We start from the raw sequence: 20,679 nt of genomic DNA, 5'->3' as shown, positions 1-20,679 counted from the left end.
TTGAAGTTTGCTGCTCTTCAAGTTGAAATATTTAAGCCCTCCAAGTTTAAGTCTCCAAAATGAAATCTTCAAGTCCATCGGTCTTCAAGTTGAAGTCTTCATGTTCGCCGCTCTTCAAGTTGAAATATTTAAGCCCTCCAAGTCTCCAAGTTGAAATCTTCAAGTATGTCGGTCTTCAAGTTGAAGTCTTCAAATTCGCCAGTTTTAAAGTTAAATTGTTTAAGCCCTCCAAATCTTCAAGTTGAAGTCTTCAAGTGTGCTAGTTTTTCAAGTTAAATTTTAAAGTCCACCACTCTTCAAGTTGAAGTCTGCAAAGTCCGCCAAATCTTCAAAGTTTCCAAATGTTCAAGTCAATGTCGTCAAGTCCACGAAGTCTTCGAGTTGAAGCTTTCTAATTTTCCAATCTTAAGGTGGACATTTAAGTCCCTTTGCACCTTAAGTTGGCCTTTTCGTAGGTTTGCCCTTAAAAGGAACTATAACTTTCCAATCTTAAGGTGGACATATAAGTCCCATTGCCCCCTAGTTGGCCTCTTCGTGGGTTTATCCTAAAAAGGAACTATACTTTCTAATAATCTTAAGGTGGACATGTAAGTCTCTCTGATATACGGGCCACCTTGATAGTAATCTCTCCGATAGTCGGGTCACCTTGAGAGTAATTTCTCCGGTAGTCGGGCCACATTGAGAGTAATCTCTCCGATAGTCTGGCCACCTTGAGAGTAATCTCTCCGATAGTCGGGTCATCTTGAGAGTAATCTCTCCGATAGTCGGGTCACCTTAAAAGTAATCTCTCCGATAGTCGGGCCACCTTGAGAGTAATCTATCAGATAGTCAGGTCATCTTGAGAGTAATCTCTCCGATAGTCAGGCCACATTGAGAGTAATCTCTCCGATAGTCGGGCCACCTTGAGAGTAATCTATCCGATAGTCGGGCCACACTGAGAGTAATCACTTCGATAGACGGGTCACCTTGAAAGTGATCTCTTTGATAGTCGGGTCACCTTGAGAGTAATCTCTCCGATAATTGGGCCACCTTGAGAGTAATCTCTCTGATATTCGGGCGAGAATGAGTACTCATCCCTTCACAACTTAAGATCACCTTCTTGATGCTTGGATCATCTCGTTAAATAATAACATATCTTTCTCGTTTGACCTACAAAAAAATATCAACGAAGGAAGAAAAATAAAAGAAAAGAAGAAAAAATTATCTTCGCGTTAATGTTTTCAAGTCGTAAAAAATAGACGGAAAGTGGCCTGCAAATGACCGAAATTGGCATTAATATAATAACGAGTATATGGTATTTATAGCTATCAGAAGACGCTATTAATAAGTACCGATGTGTGATTGCTGTTCTAATTAGACTCCTCGAGGGATTTAAATTGAAATTGGACCTACGCATAGTATCCAATAGCATTGCCTTCTGTTCTCCTTTTCCAATCAAAGAAAGAATTTCCAATCAAAGAAAGAATTGCCAATAGCGTTTGCCTTCTGTTCTCCTTTTTTAATCAATGAAAGGAATTGCCAAATCCATATGGATTCGGTCAGCTTGTACCGATGGTCACGTAACCAATTATACTTTGATCCATTATCTGTTTTGGCAAATAGGATTTACATACTATTATCAAGTTAATATTAAGTCTAGTCTTCAAAAGTTTAAAGACCTTCGCAAGCCTTGAAGTAAGGGATATTTGTAGGCATATAAATTTTATTGGAATTGAGATATAAACTCCAAACAATATAATTCAAACAATATTCCAATTGTTTGCAACAACACCCAATCCAAACAACTAATGGGTTTTGAAAATCCAAATTCGAATTCAAAGCTTCAAAACTTTTTAATGGTTGTCAATGGTGGAGAGTCAAACACCTTCAATATTTATTGATTGAAAATTCAATTTGAATACTAATTGTGCAACATGAAAAGAAATTGCTAAGTTAAAATTCTATAGTAAAACGATTGAAATCCATTGAGGAATTCCACTAAAAATATATACAAACATGAAAGTATAAAAAAACAGAGGACATCAGAGGAAAAACAATTGGGGAAAGAAGATAGAATGAGAAATCGAGAGAGAGAGAGAGAGAGAGAGAGAGAGAGAGAGCGTAGGGGAGAGAGAGAGAGAGAGAGAGAGACGGAGAGAGAGAGTGCAGGAGGGAGAGAGAATAAGGATGAGAAACAATTGATTCCTTATTCAATTTCTAATATAAAGAGATACTCATTTAATTCCTAAGGTGTATATAATTGATAAATTGTATATGCTTATGTAATTAAATTGAAACTTGAGTAGGGAGGGTAATAAAGTTTCAAATAGTGTATATGAAGGTAAATATTTCTTGAGCAATTTATGCAAAATACCTATTGAACTTAAACTAATTACCTTTCTCTATCGTAATATATACCTACTCAATTAAAACTAATTACCCAACCTACCTACCCATTCACTTTTCTTACCCATTTGGCTTAACATATCTTGATTTGGCTTAGATTGATTTGACTTGGTTTGGCTTTGCTTGATTTGGTTTGGCTTGGTTTTAGTAGCTTAGCTTTATTTGGTTTGAAGGGCTAGGTATTAAAACAAATTGGGTAAGGGGGAAACTTTGTGGGTAGGGGCGGGTAAATAGTTTGTGGTGGATGTGTATTTACAAAAGATTCCCTTAGGTTTTGGCATCTATGTCGAGTCTGAGTCGTGAGTTTAAGTCGAGTTTGTTAAAAAATAAACTAAATTCATCTTAAATATATGAGTTTACTTAGTTCATGTATTAGGAAATTAATGTTAAATTACATGAATGGATTTATTCATGAACTAGACAACACGAAAAGTCCATATTTAAATTATGATACTTTCCAATACAGTAATCAAGTTGAGTGTTGTAAAGAAAAAATCATTCGTCGCTATATGAATACAAAATGTGACAATAAAATAATATTGCCTCGCCTAAAATCTTGTATATACCATTGCTAGTGAAACCACATTGCTAAATAATCAAATTTTGGATGTGATCTTCCATATTTGAACAAAAAATTGCAAAAGTACAGTACAATTGAGTTTCTTCATCACACCATATTTGGGGTGGGGGGGGGGGGGGGTAATCCTTATATAAATGGCCAGCAGGATTTACTATTTATTTTTTCTAGCCGGCATATACTGATTATACATAATTATACATATTATACATGAATTATGAATATATATATATATACACTATACATCTGCCGGCTATTTCTAATTTAAGTGATGGAGAGTGCGGCTATTTTGGTTAATTTTTCAAAGAAAAAAGAAACAACACAAGTCATACGGCCCATGAGGCAAAAAACCAAACCCAAAAACATTAGTAAGTAGCCTTACAAATTTCCCTAAAAATTGAATGATTCAACATTATGTCATCGAACTTTTTCTATTCTGCCCTGAGTATCAACTTAAGGATATGTTGGTTGCTTTGCCCAGAAAATGGTCAGATTGTCAATGGCTACAAATTCACTAACGTGCCAATGTACATCACATGAAACTAGACTTTATATGTCGACTAATGTCACCACATAAATCGTTATGACGACTCAAGGGTCATTGATTATAATGGCGGAGTCAGTATTCTAAAGGGGATTCAGAATATTAAAAAATAAACACACAAACATGCCAATGTGATTCAACATTTACTAACTATGGTTAAAAAGTAATTTTGACCTTATATATACAATGTAATTTTTCGGCAAAAATAGTTCGGACCCCTTCCGCCACCCTAGCTCTGCCCCTAGTCGCCGATAAAAATTTAGTCGCTGAAAATTATTCGTGGCAGAACCTTGTTCTCAATTAGTAGCCACTAAGGTGGAGGACTTCTCAGGTCAGGAAGAGAGTTGGTGTCACCATTAGGAGACGGTGGCCGGACGAGACGCCATTACAGAGATGGTAACAAAAGTGTTCATTATCTCTCCAAATTATATCTTCTTCTCGATTATGTGAAAGAATCTGAACATCAGCTTCATGTTGTGTAGTACTTAGTAGAAGAAAAAGCAGTAGTAGTATCATTTTACTACATGTAGAGGCTAATAAGATGTCACTTCGTGGTTTCATTCTTGATCTATGAATGATAGATTTAACTTATATGAATAAGGATATAAACGATGAATCTGAATACTACACTATCTATCAATGTATCAATGTATAGAAGTTAAACGTAACTCACTAATGATATATATTATTGTGGTTGTTAAGGAGGATTAAGGAATGTATTTATATTGAAGGTTGTAGAAACTGGCAGTTATTTATACCCATGAAATAACGTGTTTTCTAATAGTACTTCAACTTTCGAGGTTTTTAATTTCATGCAAGGGTTTTGACCATTGACTGCTAGGATTTTTTTAAGGTTGAAATAGAATTAGTCGTACCAGAGAAAAGATTTTAAAAAATAATCATCTATAAAAATATTTTAAAAATAGAATTTAACTAGGTTTAATTTAATGATACGGATAAAAGCTAAACTTAATCATATATACATGTTGTTTTTGCAGTTTAAAATAAATAAGAAAAAATAGAGAAGAAAAGGGCAACCATTTTGTTCTTTTTCTCTACAAATTAACTTTGAGAAACACAGTGACCTTTTCTTTAAGGAGCAAATTAGCTTTAATCACAAAGGGTAAAGATATGTTTCCTCCAACTTTCATTCAAATGTCAAAATCTACTTTCCATACATTTTAAAAGTCAATTAAGTTTACCGTTTCTTCTGTTTTAATTTTGTTTACCCGAAAAACGGTTTAAGTTGAATTTGTATGTAGTTCTAAGGACACGTGGTATAACTTGACACAAATCGTAAAAGGAAGTAGAAATATCAACTCTTGACAGTATAAAGAATAAAAAATAAGTAAGCTGAAAAGATGGTGATTTATGAATATGCAAGATAAAATATTGTATGAAGCTCAAAAGGATAATCTTTCAATACGGGAATGTATCAATAGTGTTTTAGTTACAATGTATGAATGGCTTGATGGATCCCCTTACATAAACAATAGTCATATCCCTTATAGTGGAGAGATCCTACTTTAGATATAATTAAAAATACATAGTGGGAAACCCATAATAAATCAGCTTTTCCCTAATTCCCGCCGAGATTCTCTCCCTTAGTGTGGTTGCAACGGCTCTTGTCTATGAGCTCGATATCGATTCGAGCTCGATATTGACTCGAGCTCGATTTTGACTCGGGGCCCGATATTGATTCGGGCTCGGTGTTGGTCGATCTCTGACTCATAAGCTCGATAACTTCGCTTCGTATCATCATTCGATTTGGATTCGAGCTCGATAATGACTTCGAGCTCGACATTGATCGGTCCCTAAAATTCGAAGCTCGGTGACCTGACTTCGGACCTCATCCTGATATTATAAAGACGGCCTTCGATCCACTATATTCCCATCTCGACCAGTTCGTATGATGGACAAACCGGTTTTGACCGTATGCAGATAGTCTTCTCGTTTCTCGGGAAGGATGTAGCGAGAAACGACATAATTTTCCAACGGTACGATTAGATATATACTGATGTTTGCATCGAGCCCGATCATGATGTACATGATAATTGCCCCGTCGGTTCAGTTTACCAAGGCATTTAATGCGTGTCAGACGATGGTCGTCCATTATCGATATTGAACCGCCATTGCTTAGCCTATAAATAGCCCATTTTTTCACCATTAATCACTTTTACATCTCCAATCTCCAAATTTTCTAAGCTCTTTCTCGCACCTTCTGAATTCATCTGTAAGTGCAAAATTTTTCTTCTGCGATTTTTACTGCAAAATCTTTCTTTTAAACACCACATCTTTACTATTTCCTTCTTTAAATCCAAAAATGGTGAAAACATCAAAAATTGTCCCTCAAAAAGAAAAAGCTTCTTCTTCACAGCTTGCCGCCTACAAAACACCGGTGGAACCACGGCCTGAGGAATATGTTCCCGGGGCGTGTGTTCTTACCTCCGATTTTAAGATCGACAAAGGCTCGTTGGGTCCCAGTCGATGCGAGCCGGTATCGAGGTATATGTGCTCGATAACCGAGGGGCACCTTAAATAGATAAAGAAAGATTGCAACTGGGAGAAACAAAAGTGATAATCCCGGCTCCCGACGAAGATATTACTACTCACGTGGAAGGGTTCTTAAGTATGTATACTTACCCTTTCACGTTAGGCCCTTTCGGCCCTGTTATCATCAATTTTTGCCGTCAATACCAAATAACCCTAGGCCAGATCCATCCTTCTTTTTGGCGGATCGTTATTCTGATCCATTTTTTTTTTATGAACAAAATCGAGAGGATTCCTTTCACCCTCGACCATCTCATTAGATTGTACAGCCCTCGCCTCTTTTGAGATGGATTAATAAAATTTCAGCGCCGGGCTACCAAGGTGCTGTTCTCGAGCATAGACGAGGACAAAAATCGAGGCTGGATGGGCAGGTTCGTTCGAGTGAAAACTTCGGACCTAATCCCAGCCGAAAAGATGCCATTCCCCGAAGAATGGAACATGAAGCATAAGTGTAATTCTGTTGTTATCTTCCATTGTTTTTCCTCTTCGTTTCTTTCTCACTAATATCCCTTTTTGTGATGCAACGGTTCCTTGGATGCCCGGTGTAGTTCCTGACCTTAAGAGCTGGGTACGGGACCTGGCTTCGACCTCTACATACGCCGAACGTTCGTGGCGTGATTTGTCATAAGGCCGATGTGAGGCCAAAAATAATGGTAAGCCTCTTTCTCATGTCTTTGATAGTTCGAACGAAATGTCTTCCATATACTTAACCATTTTTCTTGTGTGTAGGCCTGGGCAGAGATGCGATTTTGAGTCCCCTGTCTGGCGAGGTAGAAGCTTCTGCCCCTGTTTCCAAACCGGCGAAGGACAATAAGAGAAAAAGGGGCTCTACTTCCGAAGATCCAAAATCGAAGACGAGGACGGTCCGTAAGCCGAGAAAGAATACCATCTCTTTGACTGAAGAATCAGTTCGGCGTCTAAAGGATGAAGACGAGGAAGAAGAAGAAGAAGACGATGGGTCCGTACTGATGGCCCCAGTGAAGAAGACCATCGATGCCCTACAGGCAGCTGGATCGATGGTGGTTCATAAGGCTCCGCCTCGAACTGAGGGTATATCGGAGAAAGATTGGGGCAAAATCCTCGAGTTGTTAGAGATCGAGGATGCCTCCTACCGAAGTCAACAACTGGTGGGTATGTCTGATGGGGTCGTCCCTGAATCTCTTTGAATCGAAGAGAACGTCCCAAATGACTTACTTGGGGCAGTAGTAATCGGAGACTCGCCCACTTTCTCTGCATTTTCCGAAGGGGCGATTCGTTAAGCCCAAGCTTTGTGGACCCTCGAGGTAGATGGGTCTCATGAAGGAGAGGACCCTTTCCGTGATTGGTTTACAGGTATCGAGGATGTTTCCGGCCCTAGTGATGCATCAAATCTTTTCCACGGAGTGTAGCGGGCTTTGAATCGGGTAAGCTTTAACTTACTTCGTTGGTATTATCTTCATGTTTGTTTTTCTTTTCTAACTTTATTTCTTCTTTCTTCGTAGGCCGCAATGGTTAATCGAGAAGCATGTTCTCGGTCTCGAGCTGAGCTGCGTCGATACTAGGCCGACCTCCAACGGGTCACGGAGGAGAGGAATGCCCTTAAACTCCTCTTAGAGCAAAGATGAGAGGAAATCAAGGACCTCCGAGCTGAGTTGGCCAAGGCTCACCAAGATCAGACCGAGCAGGTAATGATAATATTAAAAACCCATGGGCTCGATACTGGAACAGAGGCTAATATTTCGGTCTCACAGCTGCAGCAGAAGTTTGAGGTGATCGGGAAGCTCTGTGAGGAGGTCGATGTGATAAGGGCAGAGTCCTTGGAGTGGAAAGAAGGTATGGACCGCCTTGCTGCAGAAAAATAGATTGCTCGAGCCCAATTGTTATCATCTGAAAGTTAACTTCAAGGCCTGAAGGAAAAAATCTCGGTTCAAGCAAGAAAAATAAAGGAGCTCGAGGCTCGGTTGACTTCTGAACTTGCCAAGGCTGAAAAAGCAAAGGCTTATGCGGATGCATTTATGCCCGTCTATCGGGCCGATGCTGAAGCTGCTCAGGTGCAAGCGAGAGAGGCAGCCGAGACCGCTCAAACTCGAGCATATTGGGTTGCTGAACTTGTCAAATGCCAATCTCGGAGGGAGACCCTCGAGGAGATCCACGCTCGAGGCTTTGATCTTACCGAAGAGATAAAGAAGGCTAAGGATCTTGAAGCCGATGCTGGAGCCTTGGCTTCCGATGATGATGATGATGATGGGAGCAAGAGTGGGTCTGAGAGCAGGGAGGTGCCCGATGGAGAAGAGACTGCCCCCAGAGATAATTAGGGTTTTTCCTATCTAGATTTTTCGTGTATGGTCCTGATCGGACGTTGTAAATATTATCATATATATAAAGTCTTTTCCTTTCCCAACCTGTCTTTGTTTTATTTTCTGCCTTGTGAAGATTTTGTTTTATTCATGCCTTATGAAAAATGTTCATAAGTTTGAGGATTTAGGCAATTTGATTGAACTCGGACTTTTGTAGTCTTTATAACTAAGTGAGTGCTTGCTCTAACTTGAAGTAACAATGTCCCTTAGGCTTTATAGTCGAGTGAGTGATTTCTCGAACTCGAAGTAATGTAGCCTGTAGGCATTATGGTCGAGTGAGTGATTTGCTCAAACTTGAAGTAAGGTAGCCCTTAGGCCTTATAGTTGAATGAGTGATTGCTCGAACTCGAAGTAATGTAGCCTGTAGGCTTAATAGTCGAGTGAGTGATTGATCGAACTCTAAATAAGGTAGCCCGTAGGCTTAATAGTTGAGTGAGAGATTGCTCGAACTCGAAGTAATGTAACCCGTAGGCTTTATGGGGTGAGTTTTTCAAAACTCGTTCGGTCATGGTCGACCCTTTAGCCTATTTGAATCGTGAAGTAGAACGAACTTTTCAAAATATGAGATATCGGTAAAGAAGAAGTTTAACTTTATAAGTCATTATACATGTGTTCGTGTTCTGTGCCAGGGTTCGAGCAAAACTATGCGGGCATGGTTCGTATTAACCATTTGGCCCTTACACGTTTTCCTATCGAGACCCTGTTTGACATGAAGTAACTTTCTTATATCGAACTTGATTTATTTGATGGTAATGCCCCCCAGTATTCGAGGTTGATTGTAAAGAGGCCTTGGACACTATTGAATTGTTCTAAGTTAGCACGATCAATGGTTGCCTCATTAAAAACCTTGCCGAAAAACTCATTTGGGTAATCCATCTATGTTCCTGGTCGTACTCCTGCAATGGTTAGTTTCAAAATATAAACAAGCATGGGAGGGTCGTACCTTAGCAGTAGTATCATTTTAGGTGTGACAAGTTCCAATTTCTTTGTAGTTGTTCACCGTTTAAGACACCGAGCTTGTAGGATCCTTTACCGACGATTTTGAGTACCTGATATGGTCCTTCCTAGTTCGGACCCAGTTTTCCTTCATTTGGATTTCGGGTGTTGATGGTGACTTTCCTTAGCACTAAGACTCCGATTTTGAAATGGCGAAGATTGGTTCTTCGATTATAGTACCTTTCGATCCGCTGATTTTGGGCAGCCAATAGGACGAGAGCGGCTTCTCATTTTTCATCCAATAAGTCGAGGCTAGTATTTATAGCCTCGTGATTTGACTCTTCTATTGTATGCTGAAACCTGGCACCGGGTTCCCTGACTTGGACTGGAATCAAGGCTTCGGAGCCATATACTAAGGAGAACGGGGTTGCCCCCATACTGGACTTTGATGTTGTTCGATACGCCCAAAGGACTTCGGGTAGAACTTCTCTCCATTTCTCCTTAGCGTCGTTCAACCTTATCTTTAAGTTTTGAATGATAGTCTTGTTCGTCGATTCAGCATGTCCGTTCCCACTAGGGTGATACGGTGTTGACAATATCCTTTTTATTTTGTGGTCTTCGAGGAATTTCGTCTCTTTGTTGCCGATAAATTATTTTCCATTATCACATACTATTTCGGCGGGTATCCCAAATCGACATACGATGTGATCCCAGATGAAGTCTATAACCTCTTTCTCTATCAATTTCTCGAACGCCTGTGCTTCAAACCATTTAGAGAAATAGCCAGTGATAAATAAAATGAACTTAGCTTTACCTGGGGCCGATGGCAGAGGGCCGATGGCAGAGGGCCGACGATATCCATCCCTCATTTCATGAATGGCCATGGGGATAGGACTGAGTGAAGTCGTTCTCTGGGCTGGTGGATCATCGGTGCAAACCTTTGACATTTATCACATTTTCGAACAAACTTCGTAGTGTCTTTTTTCATGCTATCCCAGTAGTATCCTACTCTAATGATTTTGTGAATCAGTGATTCGGCGCTGGAGTGGTTCCCACAAGTGCCTTCATGGACCTCTCGTAAAACATAATCGGTGTATCCTGGCCCTAAGCATACTGCCAATGGTCCATCTAATATCCTTCTGCATAATGTTCCATCTTCAGCCAATGTGAATCGAGCAGCTATGGTTTGCAGGGCCCTCGACTCTTTAGGGTTCGATGGGAGCTTTCCGTTCTTCAAGTATTCAATATACTTATTCCTTCAATCCCAGGTTAAGCTTGTAGAGTTTATCTCAGCATGGCCCTCCTTTATTACGGATCCTGAGAGTTGAACGACAGTCCCCGAGCTGATCTCATCTTCCTCGACCGATGGCCCCAAATTTGCAAGTGCATCGGCCTCACTATTTTATTCTCGAGGCACATGCTGTAAAGTCCATTCCTTGAAACTGTGCAAAGTTACCTGCAGTTTGTCCAAATACCTTTTCATTCTATCCTCTCGAACTTCGAAGGTTTTGTTTACTTGGTTCACCACCAGTAAAGAGTCACACTTGGCTTCAATGACTTCCGCTCCCAAGCTTTTAGCTAGCTCGATACCTACAATCATGGCCTCGTACTCGGCCTCATTGTTAGTCATCCTAGAAGTTTTGATAGATTGCCTAATAGTGCTACCCGTGGGCGGTTTCAAAATGATGCCTAGCCCAGATTCCTTCATATTCGAAGCACCGTCTGTGAAGAGGGTCCATACCCCCGATGATGTACCCGATTTTAGCAAGAGTTCCTTTTCAACTTCGAGTATGAGGGTTGGCATGAAATCGGCCACAAAGTCCGCTAAAATTTGAGACTTGATGGCCGTCCGGGGTTGATATTTGATATCGTACCCACCGAGTTCGATGCCCCATTTGGACAATCGGCTCGATAGTTCGGGCTTGTGCAAAATATTACGAAGTGGGTAAGTGGTTAATACGTATATAGGGTGACATTGAAAGTATGGTCTTAACTTTCTAGAGACGTTTATTAGTGCAAGTGCCAATTTCTCTAAGTGTGGATATCTAGTTTATGCTTCTCCTAAGGTTCGACTTATATAATAAACAAAAAATTACGTACCTTGCTCTTCTCGAACTAGGACACCACTTACCGCGATTTTCGATACTGCTAAGTACAAGTAAAGTTTCTCATCTTCCTTTGGACTGTGAAGCAGTGGTGGGCTTGAAAGGTATCTCTTCAATTCCTCTAATGCATGTTGGCATTCCGGGGTCCAGGCGAAATCGTTCTTCTTTTTGAGTAGAGAGAAAAAACTGTGGCTTCGATCCGACGACCTCGAAATGAATTGGCCTAAGGCAACTATCCGTCCAGTTAGCTTTTGCAGGGCTTTTACACTGTCCACGATGGTGATGTCTTCGATGGACTTGATTTTATCGGGGTTGATCTCGATCCCCCGATTCGATACCATGAAGCCAAAGAACTTGCCCGAACCGACCGTACATTTCTCGGGATTGAGTTTCATGTTGTATTTCCTTAAAATCTCGAACGTCTCCTACAAATAAGCCAAATGGTCCTCTGCGCGCAGGGACTTAACTAGCATGTCATCAATATAACCTTCCATTGACTTACCTATTTGTTCTTCGAACATCTTATTTACTAGGCGTTGGTAAGTAGCTCCTGCAATTTTTTAGCCCGAAGGGCATTACATTATAACAATAAGTCCCATACTTGGTTATGAATGAAATCTTTTCTCGGTCCTCCGGGTTCATTTGGATTTGATTGTACCCGGAATAGGCATCGAGAAAAGTAAGGATCTCGTGGCCGGTCGTGGCATCGATCATACGATCGATGATAGGTAGTGGAAAAGAATCTTTTGTGCATGCCTTGTTCAAATCCTTATAATCTACACACATTCTAAGTTTATTCCCCTTTTTAGGGACTACAACTACATTGACTAACCATTTGGGATATTTCACCTCCCAAATGGACCCTATTTTGAGAAATTTAGTTACCTCGTCCTTTACGAATGCGTGCTTTACCTCGAATTGGGGTTTTCCTTTTTGCTTCATCGGTTTGAAACTAGGGTCCAGGCTTAGCCGATGTGTTGTTATCTCGTCGGGATCCCTGTCATATCTAAATGGGACCAAGCAAAACAATATATGTTATCAATAAAAAATTGAATAAGCTTTTTCCTGAGTTCGGGGGGTTAATCTCATTCCCAGGTATACCATTCGCTCGGGCAAATACTCGATCAATATAACCTGTTCCAGCTCTTCAACCGTTGATTCGGTGGCGTTAGAATCTTCAGGAACAATAAAAGTTCGAGGGGTTAGAAAATCCTCCTCCTCTTCTTCTATCTCCTGCTTCCCTGATTCGGTTGAGACTGGTGGCTGTGATTGCTACTTGACTCCCTGTTTACCTTTGATGCTCGACCTTTCCGAGGTTGTTAGTGTCGATATCAGTGTTACCTCATCGACCGCAAACATTTTTTTTGCATCATGCTGCTCCCCGTATACCATTTTTATACCATCCAGCGTCGGGAATTTCATCATTTGGTGGAGAGTCGAGGGGACTACCCTGATATTATAGATCCAAGGCCTTCCGAGCAGGGCATTGTACCTCATGTCGCCCTCGATTACGTGGAACTTGGTATCTTGAATGGTTCCGGCCATGCTTACCGGTAGAATAATCTCTCCTTTAGTTGTTTCACTGGCCATATTGAAGTCATTTAAAACCCGAGCTGCGGGCACAATTTGATTTTGTAGGCCGAGATGTTCCACGACCCTCGATCGGATGATATTCGCCGAGCTACCTGGATCCACTAAAACACGCTTAACTTGAACTTTATTTAATAAGATAGAAATTACCAGGGCGTCGTTGTGGGGCTGAGAAATGCCTTTTTCTTCTTCGTTGTTGAATGATAAAGTGCCTTCGGGCACATAATCTCAGGTTCGTTTTTCCCTAGTGATTGATGCCTTAGTGCGTTTGAATATGGGTCCCTGTGGAAGGTCGACCCCACCGACGATCATATGAATGACATGTTGGGGTTCCCCCTGTTCATATTTCCCGTTGGCGTCCCTTTCTTTGAAATGATTCTTGTCTCGATCGTTGAGGAACTATCGAAGGTGGCCCTCGTTAAATAAACGGGCTACCTCCTCCCTTAATTGTCTGCAATCCTCGGTCTTGTGACTATGCGTGCCATGATACTTGCACGTCAAATTTGGGTTTCTTTGGGAAGGATCGGTTTGTATGGGTCTTGGTCATATAGTATCTTTGATCCTTCCGATTGCCGATACAATGCCCGATGCATCGATGCTAAATTTATAATTCGATAACCGAGGTGCCTCTATGGGATCGACATACTTGTCAAAACCACTTTTTCTCATAAGTCCCCGAGAATTCTGTCCTCAATCACTTCTTCGATTGTTTCGGGCGGAACTGCGTCCTGAACCATTGTTCCTTCGATATGCGGTGTATGGTTGATATCGGTCTCTGTTCGACCTTGGCTCTCTGTCGACGTCCCTCTAGTTTTTAACTGCCGACCTGTTTGGATGTACTGAACTGGAAGGGGCTCCTAATTTGTCGTCCTCGACCCTGATCTTCGATTGACATCGATTGTGCACATCTGCCCAAGTTACAACTGGATACTCGGTCAAATTGTTTTTTAACTAACATGATGCTATCGAACTCCGCTCGTTCACCCTTGGGTGAAAGATTGAACGACCCAATCATCTGTGACCGGTGGCAACTCCATGCATTCTATTTGAAATCGGGACACGAACTCCCTCAGCATTTCATTATCCCTTTGTCTTACCTTGAAAAGGTCTGATTTCCTCGTTGCGACCTTTACGGCCCTGACATGTGCCTATACGAAAGAATCTGCAAGCATAGCAAAAGAATCGATAGAGTTAGGCGGTAAGTTATGATACTATATCATTGCTCCATTTGAAAGGGTTTCACCATTTTTCTTCAAACAATACAGATTCAATCTCGTTGTTTTCTAGATCGTTCCCTTTAATGGCACATGTGTAATAGGTGACATATTCATTGGGGTCGGTCCTTCCATTATATTTAGGAATTTCGGGAATGTGAAACTACTTTGGGATCGATTTAGGAGCTGCACTTGGGGGAAAAGGCTTTTGCACGATTTTTTTGGAATCCAACCCTTTCAACACTGATGGTGCCCCCGGGATATGATCGACCCTGTAGTTATATGTTTCCATTTTTTTATCATTTGTTTCGATCAGTTTTGTGAGTTTCTCGAACATCTTAACAATTTCTGGATTAGTCCCCGATTTTTGCTCATTTGACCTTACTATAGTTGGCTCCATTCTGTGGGTGACTTCTCGGGGTGGACTAGGCTCCAGTCTGCTCGGTACCTGAGTTTGACTATGCAACTGAGCTATCGCTACCTGCTGAGCTTGCAACATTTCAAAAATCATACGTAAGCTGATTCCGTGTTCATCAACGATATGGGTATCTCGAGCTGCAGATCGAGTTCCACCTCGAATGCTATTTTCAGGGTCAGAACGTTGGTTTGCCTCAATGGCCACATGCGAATTAACGTCTAATGGTACTTCGACCCGAGCTCCAACTGAATCGATGAGCTGCCTTTTGCCCCTGGGCATTAAGTTGTTGTTCTCATCTTGAAGGCCAGCTTCGTTGTCGACTGGTAAGGCCATTAATTGAGAATTCGTCACTGCTAATCTGAAATCAAAGACGCTTCCAAAAACAAGCGTAAAATGGTGTATTTTGCACAGAGTCATATCAAATAACCACGGTTATCCTTAGCCCCACGGTGGGCGCCAAACGATTTACCCGAAAAATGGTTTAAGTTGAATTTGTATGTAGTTCTAAGGACACGTGGTATAACTTGACACAAATTATAAAAAGAAGTAAAAATATCAACTCTTGACTGTATAAAGAATGAAAAATAAGTAAGTTGAAAAGAGGGTGATATATGAATAGGCACGATGAAATAATGTATGAAGCTCAAAAGGATAATCTTTCAATACGGGAATATGTCAATAGTGTTTTAGTTACAATGTCTGAATGGCTTGATGGATCCCCTTACAAAAACAATAGTCATCCCCTTATAGTTGAGGGATCCTACTTTAGATATAATTAAAAATACAAAGTGGGGAACCCATGATAAATCAGTATTTTTCTAATTCCCGCTGAGATTCTCTCCCTTAGTGCGGTTGTAACGGCTCTTGTCTATGAGCTCGATATCGATTCGAGCTCGATATTGACTCGAGCTCGATTTTGACTCGGGGCTCGGTATTGATTTGGGCTCGGTGTTGGTCGGTCTCTGACTCATAAGCTCGATAACTTCATTTCGCATCATAGTTCGATTTGGATTCGAGCTCGACATTGATCGGTCCTTAAAATTCGAAGCTCGGTGACCTGACTTCGGACCTCATCCTAATATTATGAAGATGCTCTTCGATCCACTATATTCCCATCTCTAGCAGTATGTACGAAGGACAACCTGGTTTTGACCGTATACAAATTTGTAGGCACTAATTAATTTAGGAACGTTGAAATTATGTTTCAAGTTATAAAACTTTGCTCTAATTAGTTGTTGTAGTAATTATATTTAATTTGAACAGTCAAACGTAAAAGAAGAAGCTACATTAGTAAACCATATAAAATAATAGAGGAAAACAAAAGGACATTTCCGCTTTTAATTAGTCGTTGTAGTAATTATAATTATAAGTGTTTTTTCCTGGATTTTGTGTGTCTCATATAGTCATATTAAATAGAAGAACAATATTTTATTAGATTGATTTGATAATTAAACAAATTATAAAGGAACTAAAATTAGTGTTGAGTTGGGCAGGTCAAGTTATAATTTAATTTTATTTAGGAATCTTACATAAATGTCCCAAATAGGTTTCAACTTACCTATCTCTAGCCATTAATTATAGACTTACAAAAATTAGCTAAGCACATATAAAAATTGAAAACCCAAATAAATAAGGTTCTTTCTCTCCAAAAATCACACGCGAAGATCTCATTTCATATTTTTAAGCGTGATCAGCAACATTAAATGCAAGATAGAAAGACAATTTCATGGATGAGGTAGTAAATAGATGATTCAATATACAAATTTTGAGGAAGATTGGAGGTGATTTGGATTGATTTGATATCAAAATTTGGAGTCAAAATCGAATTCAAACAATTCTTTTGCAACACATGTATCACGCATGTATCACACATACAGCCATACAAGTATACATGGATATACATGTGATACACATTTGATACATATATGATACATATGTGATACACATATGATACACAGTTTGATACACATATCATTTATTTTTCATGTTTCATCTTCTACTTCGAATTTTCAATTCAAACCACCTCAAAACTCCGCCAAATCATCCCAAAACTGAGATTCAAACTCCTTAAGATGTATGCAATCTATTCTAATAACACCCACTCAAGCAAAAAATTTATCTTTTATGGCTAAAAATAGTTAATTGGTTGTTCTATCTTCTTCCTCCTCTTTCTCTCTCTCTCTCGCTCTACTCATTTCCCTTCTTTTCCTCTGTTCTTCTCCTATCTTTCTCCTATCATATTCTTTCCCAAGGACTAAACTTTTCTCTCTCCCGACTTCTCTCTCTTTTTTTGACTGAAATCCAATGGTCATCTTTTGACTGGGCATCTTACAACGCCGACGCCGACGACTACCCAACCCACTAGGTAAGTTTTCTGACCATCTCTCCTCTCTCCCTCTCTCTCTCTTCTACCGCTCCCCTCTATCCTCCGTCTTCTCTCCTCCCCACTTCCCCAACCCTAGCAGTAGCCGCCGGGCAACTGCAGCTCTGCCGACAATTATTCCGGCGACTGCTGACCTGTCTCTCTCTTTCTCTTTTTTCTTTCTCTTCTCTCCTCTAAAAACCCTATACCTCTCCCCCATTCCTCTCTCATTTCCCCATTTTTATTTCATCTTCTTACGGCCTCTTTGGGTCTGGCCAGCGGCTGCCTGCTCCGGCTTCGTGAAAGTGAGCAGCCAAGGCTGCCATACAGTGGGTCACAAGGTACAGTGGTGACAACACCCCCCTCCCCCTATTTTGGTTTTCGTATTTCTTTTAAACATTTCAGGTGGATAGTCGCGGCGTTCGGGCAAGCAACACGGGTCACCTCTGGTTGGCAGTAACAAGGGACGGTAGGAATTTGGAAGGGAGCGCGGTTCATTGATCCAGGTTCTGTTCTCGGGAGTTGGTACTTCCCGATCTCTTGTTTCCCTTCCTTTTTTGGTAGCTTATTGTTGTCTTATTAGTTGATACTAGTCTAGGCATTATTTTAGCAGGCCTGTAGTACAACCTGTTTCCTTTGCGTTTGGTCGTCGCTTGTTCTTGCTGTAGTCTGTGACGGTAGAATAAGGTCATGTCCTCGAGAGGGGAGGGAGACGGGGCAAGGGGGGTAATGGGGGCAAGGGGGTAATGGGGGCAAGGGTGCCTATAGGTTGAGAATTGGGTCGTGAAATATAGGGACGTTAACGGGTAAGTCTATCGAGTTGGCAAAGATTCTCCAGAAGAGAAAGGTCAATATAGCATGTGTTCAGGAGACTAAGTGGGTAGGATCGAAGGCGAGGAATGCAGATGGGTTTAAACTGTGGTACTCTGGACGCTCGAAGGGTAAGAATGGAGTGGGTATTTTGGTGGTCAAGGATCGTAGGGAGTCGGTGATTAATATTAGGCGGGTGAGTGATAGATTAATGGTAATTAAGTTAGTAGTTGGAGGGCTCACTCTAAATGTCATTAGTGCCTACGCTCCCCAAGCGTGCTTGGATGAAGAGGTTAAGAGGTGTTTCTGGGAGGGTTTGGATGAAGTGGTGCATGGTATTCTGCCCACGGAGAAGTTATTTATAGGAGGGGATTTCAACGGGCATATCAGGGTGTCTGCTAGTAGTTATGGCGAGGTTCATGGCGGCTTTGGATTTGGGGTTAGGAACGGAGGTGGAACTTCTCTATTGGATTTCGCTAAGGCTTTTGAGTTGGTGATTGCGAATTCTATGTTTCCGAAGATGGAGGAGCATTTGGTTACTTTTCAGAGTACGGTGGCTAAGACTTATACTGATTATCTTCTCCTGAGATATGATAGAGGGTTGTGCAAGGATTGCAAGGTTATCCCGAGTGAGTCACTCGCGACCCAACATAGGCTCTTGGTGGTGGATGTTGGCATACCGATAAGGAGGAAGAGGAAGGTGGTTTAGGGTCGTCCGAGGATTAGGTGGGGTGCCTTGACGAAGGAGAAAGCTCACGAGCTGGGGAGAAGGTTGTTGGCTATGGGGGCCTAGAGAAGTAATGGGGAAGCAAGCGGTATGTGGATGATGACGGAAAACAGTATTAGGAAGGCGGCAAGAAAGGTGCTAAGGGTCTCGAAGGGTTACTCGGGCAGGCACAGGGGTGACTGGTGGTGGAATGCCGAGGTCCAGGGTAAGGTGGAGGAAAAGAAAGCGGCGTATCGGCGGTTAGTGGAGAGTACGGATGAGGAGGAAAGGCAGATGAACAGAGTAAGTTATAAGGAAGCTAAGAAGGGGCGAAGTTAGTGGTCACGGAAGCGAAGAATGCAGTATTTGGTCACATGTACGAAGAACTGGGGGACAAAGGCGGAGACAAGAAGTTGTTCCGGATGGCCAAGGCAAGAGAGAAGACAGCTCGTGATCTAGACCAAGTGAGGTGCATCAAGGACGAGGAAGGCCGAGTGTTAATGGAAGACGCGCAGATTAAGCGGAGGTGGCAGACGTACTTACATAAGCTGCTGAATGGCAAAGGGGACAGAGACATTGTGCTAGTAAAATTGGAGCACTCCGAGTGTCACCGAGTTTTCAGCTACTGTAGGCGCATTAGAGTCGAGGAGGTTGTCGAGGCTATGCGTAAGATGAGCAGGTGCAGAGCAACAAGGCCAGATGAAATTCCAGTAGAATTTTTGAGGTATGTGGGTAGAGCAGGATTGGAGTGGCTAACTGCACTATTTAATGTTATTTTCAAGATGAAGGAGATGCTAGATGAATGAAGGTGGAGTATGATGATTCCGCTATACAAGAACAAAGGTGATATCCAGAACTATAACAACTATAGGGGCATTAAGATACTGATTAATACTATGAAAGTGTGGGAGGGGGTAGTGAAAGCGAGGTTGAGGAGGCTGGTGTCGATATTTGATAACCAGTTTGGGTTCATGCCTAGTCGTTCCACTACGGAAGCGATCCATCTTATTCGTAGGTTGGTGGAACTGTACAGGGATAGGAGAAAGGATTTGCACATGGTATTTATTGACCTAGAAAAAGCTTATGACAAGGTACCTAGGGAAGTTCTTTGGAGATGCCTGGAGGTGAAAGGTGTTCCGGTGGCTTATATTAGGGTGATTAAGGATATGTATGATGGAGCTAAGACTCGGGTTAGGACAGTGGGGGGCGACTCGGAGCATTTCTTCGTTGTTATGGGGCTACACCAAGGATCTGCGCTCAGCCCGTTCTTATTTGCTCTGACGATGGACGCACTGACACACCATATTCAAGTGGAGGTGCCATGGTGCATGTTATTCGCTGATGATATAGTTCTGATTGATGAGACGCGAGGCAGTGTTAACGAGAGGTTGGAGGTTTGGAGACGGACCCTTGAGTATAAAGGATTCAAGCTGAGCAAGACTAAGATTGAATACGTGGAGTTCAAGTTCAGCAGTGTGCCGGGTGAAGCGGACATGGACGTGAGGCTTGACTCTCAAGTCATCCCCAAGAAAGGGAGCTTCAAGTACCTGGGGTCAATTTTACAGGGGGATGAGGATATTGACGAGGATGTCACGCACAGTATAGGAGTAGGATGGATGAAATGGAGGCTAGCGTCTGGTGTCATGTGTGACAGGAAGGTGCCTCCGGAACTTAAAGGAAAGTTCTATAGAGCGGTGATTAGGCCAGCCATGATGTATGGTGCAGAGTGTTGGCCAGTCAAAAATTCTCATACCTAGAAGATGAAAGTTGCAGAGATGAGGATGCTGAGATGGATGTACGAACACACTAAGCTAGATAAGATTAGGAATGAAGATATTCGGGTGAAAGTAGGCGTGGCTCCCCTGGAAGACAAGATGCGGGAAGCTAGTCTTAGATGGTCTGGGCACGTGAAGAGGAGAAGCCTGGATGCACTGGTAAGGAGGTGTGAATAGCTGGCCTTGACGGGTATGAGAAGAGGTAGAGGGCGACCTAAGAAATATTGGGGAGAGGTGATCAGGCAGGACATGGTGCGGATGCAGATTTTTTAGGACATGGACCTTGATAGGAAGTAATGGAGGTCGAGCATTAGGGTTGTAGGTTAGGAGATAGGAGGCTAGTATGATAGTATTTTATTTTAGGCTGCTAG

The 20,679-nt window shown here is 41.7% G+C and overlaps 3 protein-coding genes across 3 annotated transcripts; all 3 read left to right on the top strand.

The window, feature by feature from the left end:
• The first annotated feature begins 18,038 nt into the window (after positions 1-18,038).
• LOC104113197 (uncharacterized) lies at positions 18,039-18,536 on the top strand. The gene has a single exon (XM_009623303.1). It carries the CDS (start codon positions 18,039-18,041, stop codon positions 18,534-18,536), a length of 498 nt encoding a protein of 165 aa, XP_009621598.1.
• Positions 18,537-18,907: 371 nt separating this feature from the next.
• On the top strand, positions 18,908-19,339 carry LOC138903952 (uncharacterized). Its single transcript, XM_070192515.1, has one exon. It carries the CDS (start codon positions 18,908-18,910, stop codon positions 19,337-19,339), a length of 432 nt encoding a protein of 143 aa, XP_070048616.1.
• A 522-nt stretch (positions 19,340-19,861) lies between these two features.
• LOC138903951 (uncharacterized) lies at positions 19,862-20,290 on the top strand. Its single transcript, XM_070192514.1, has one exon. The coding sequence runs from the start codon at positions 19,862-19,864 to the stop codon at positions 20,288-20,290; it is 429 nt and encodes a 142-aa protein (XP_070048615.1).
• The last annotated feature ends 389 nt before the right edge of the window (positions 20,291-20,679 follow it).

The sequence above is a fragment of the Nicotiana tomentosiformis genome, unplaced genomic scaffold (genome assembly GCF_000390325.3).
Source record: "Nicotiana tomentosiformis unplaced genomic scaffold, ASM39032v3 Un00211, whole genome shotgun sequence".
Lineage (NCBI taxonomy): Eukaryota > Viridiplantae > Streptophyta > Magnoliopsida > Solanales > Solanaceae > Nicotiana > Nicotiana tomentosiformis.
This window is presented reverse-complemented; position numbering and strand designations above follow the sequence as displayed.

Coding starts and splice junctions, on each gene's coding strand:
- LOC104113197 (XM_009623303.1), top strand. CDS start 18,039: ATGGTAATTAAGTTAGTAGTTGGAGGGCTCACTCTAAATGTCATTAGT.
- LOC138903952 (XM_070192515.1), top strand. CDS start 18,908: ATGTACGAAGAACTGGGGGACAAAGGCGGAGACAAGAAGTTGTTCCGG.
- LOC138903951 (XM_070192514.1), top strand. CDS start 19,862: ATGTTATTCGCTGATGATATAGTTCTGATTGATGAGACGCGAGGCAGT.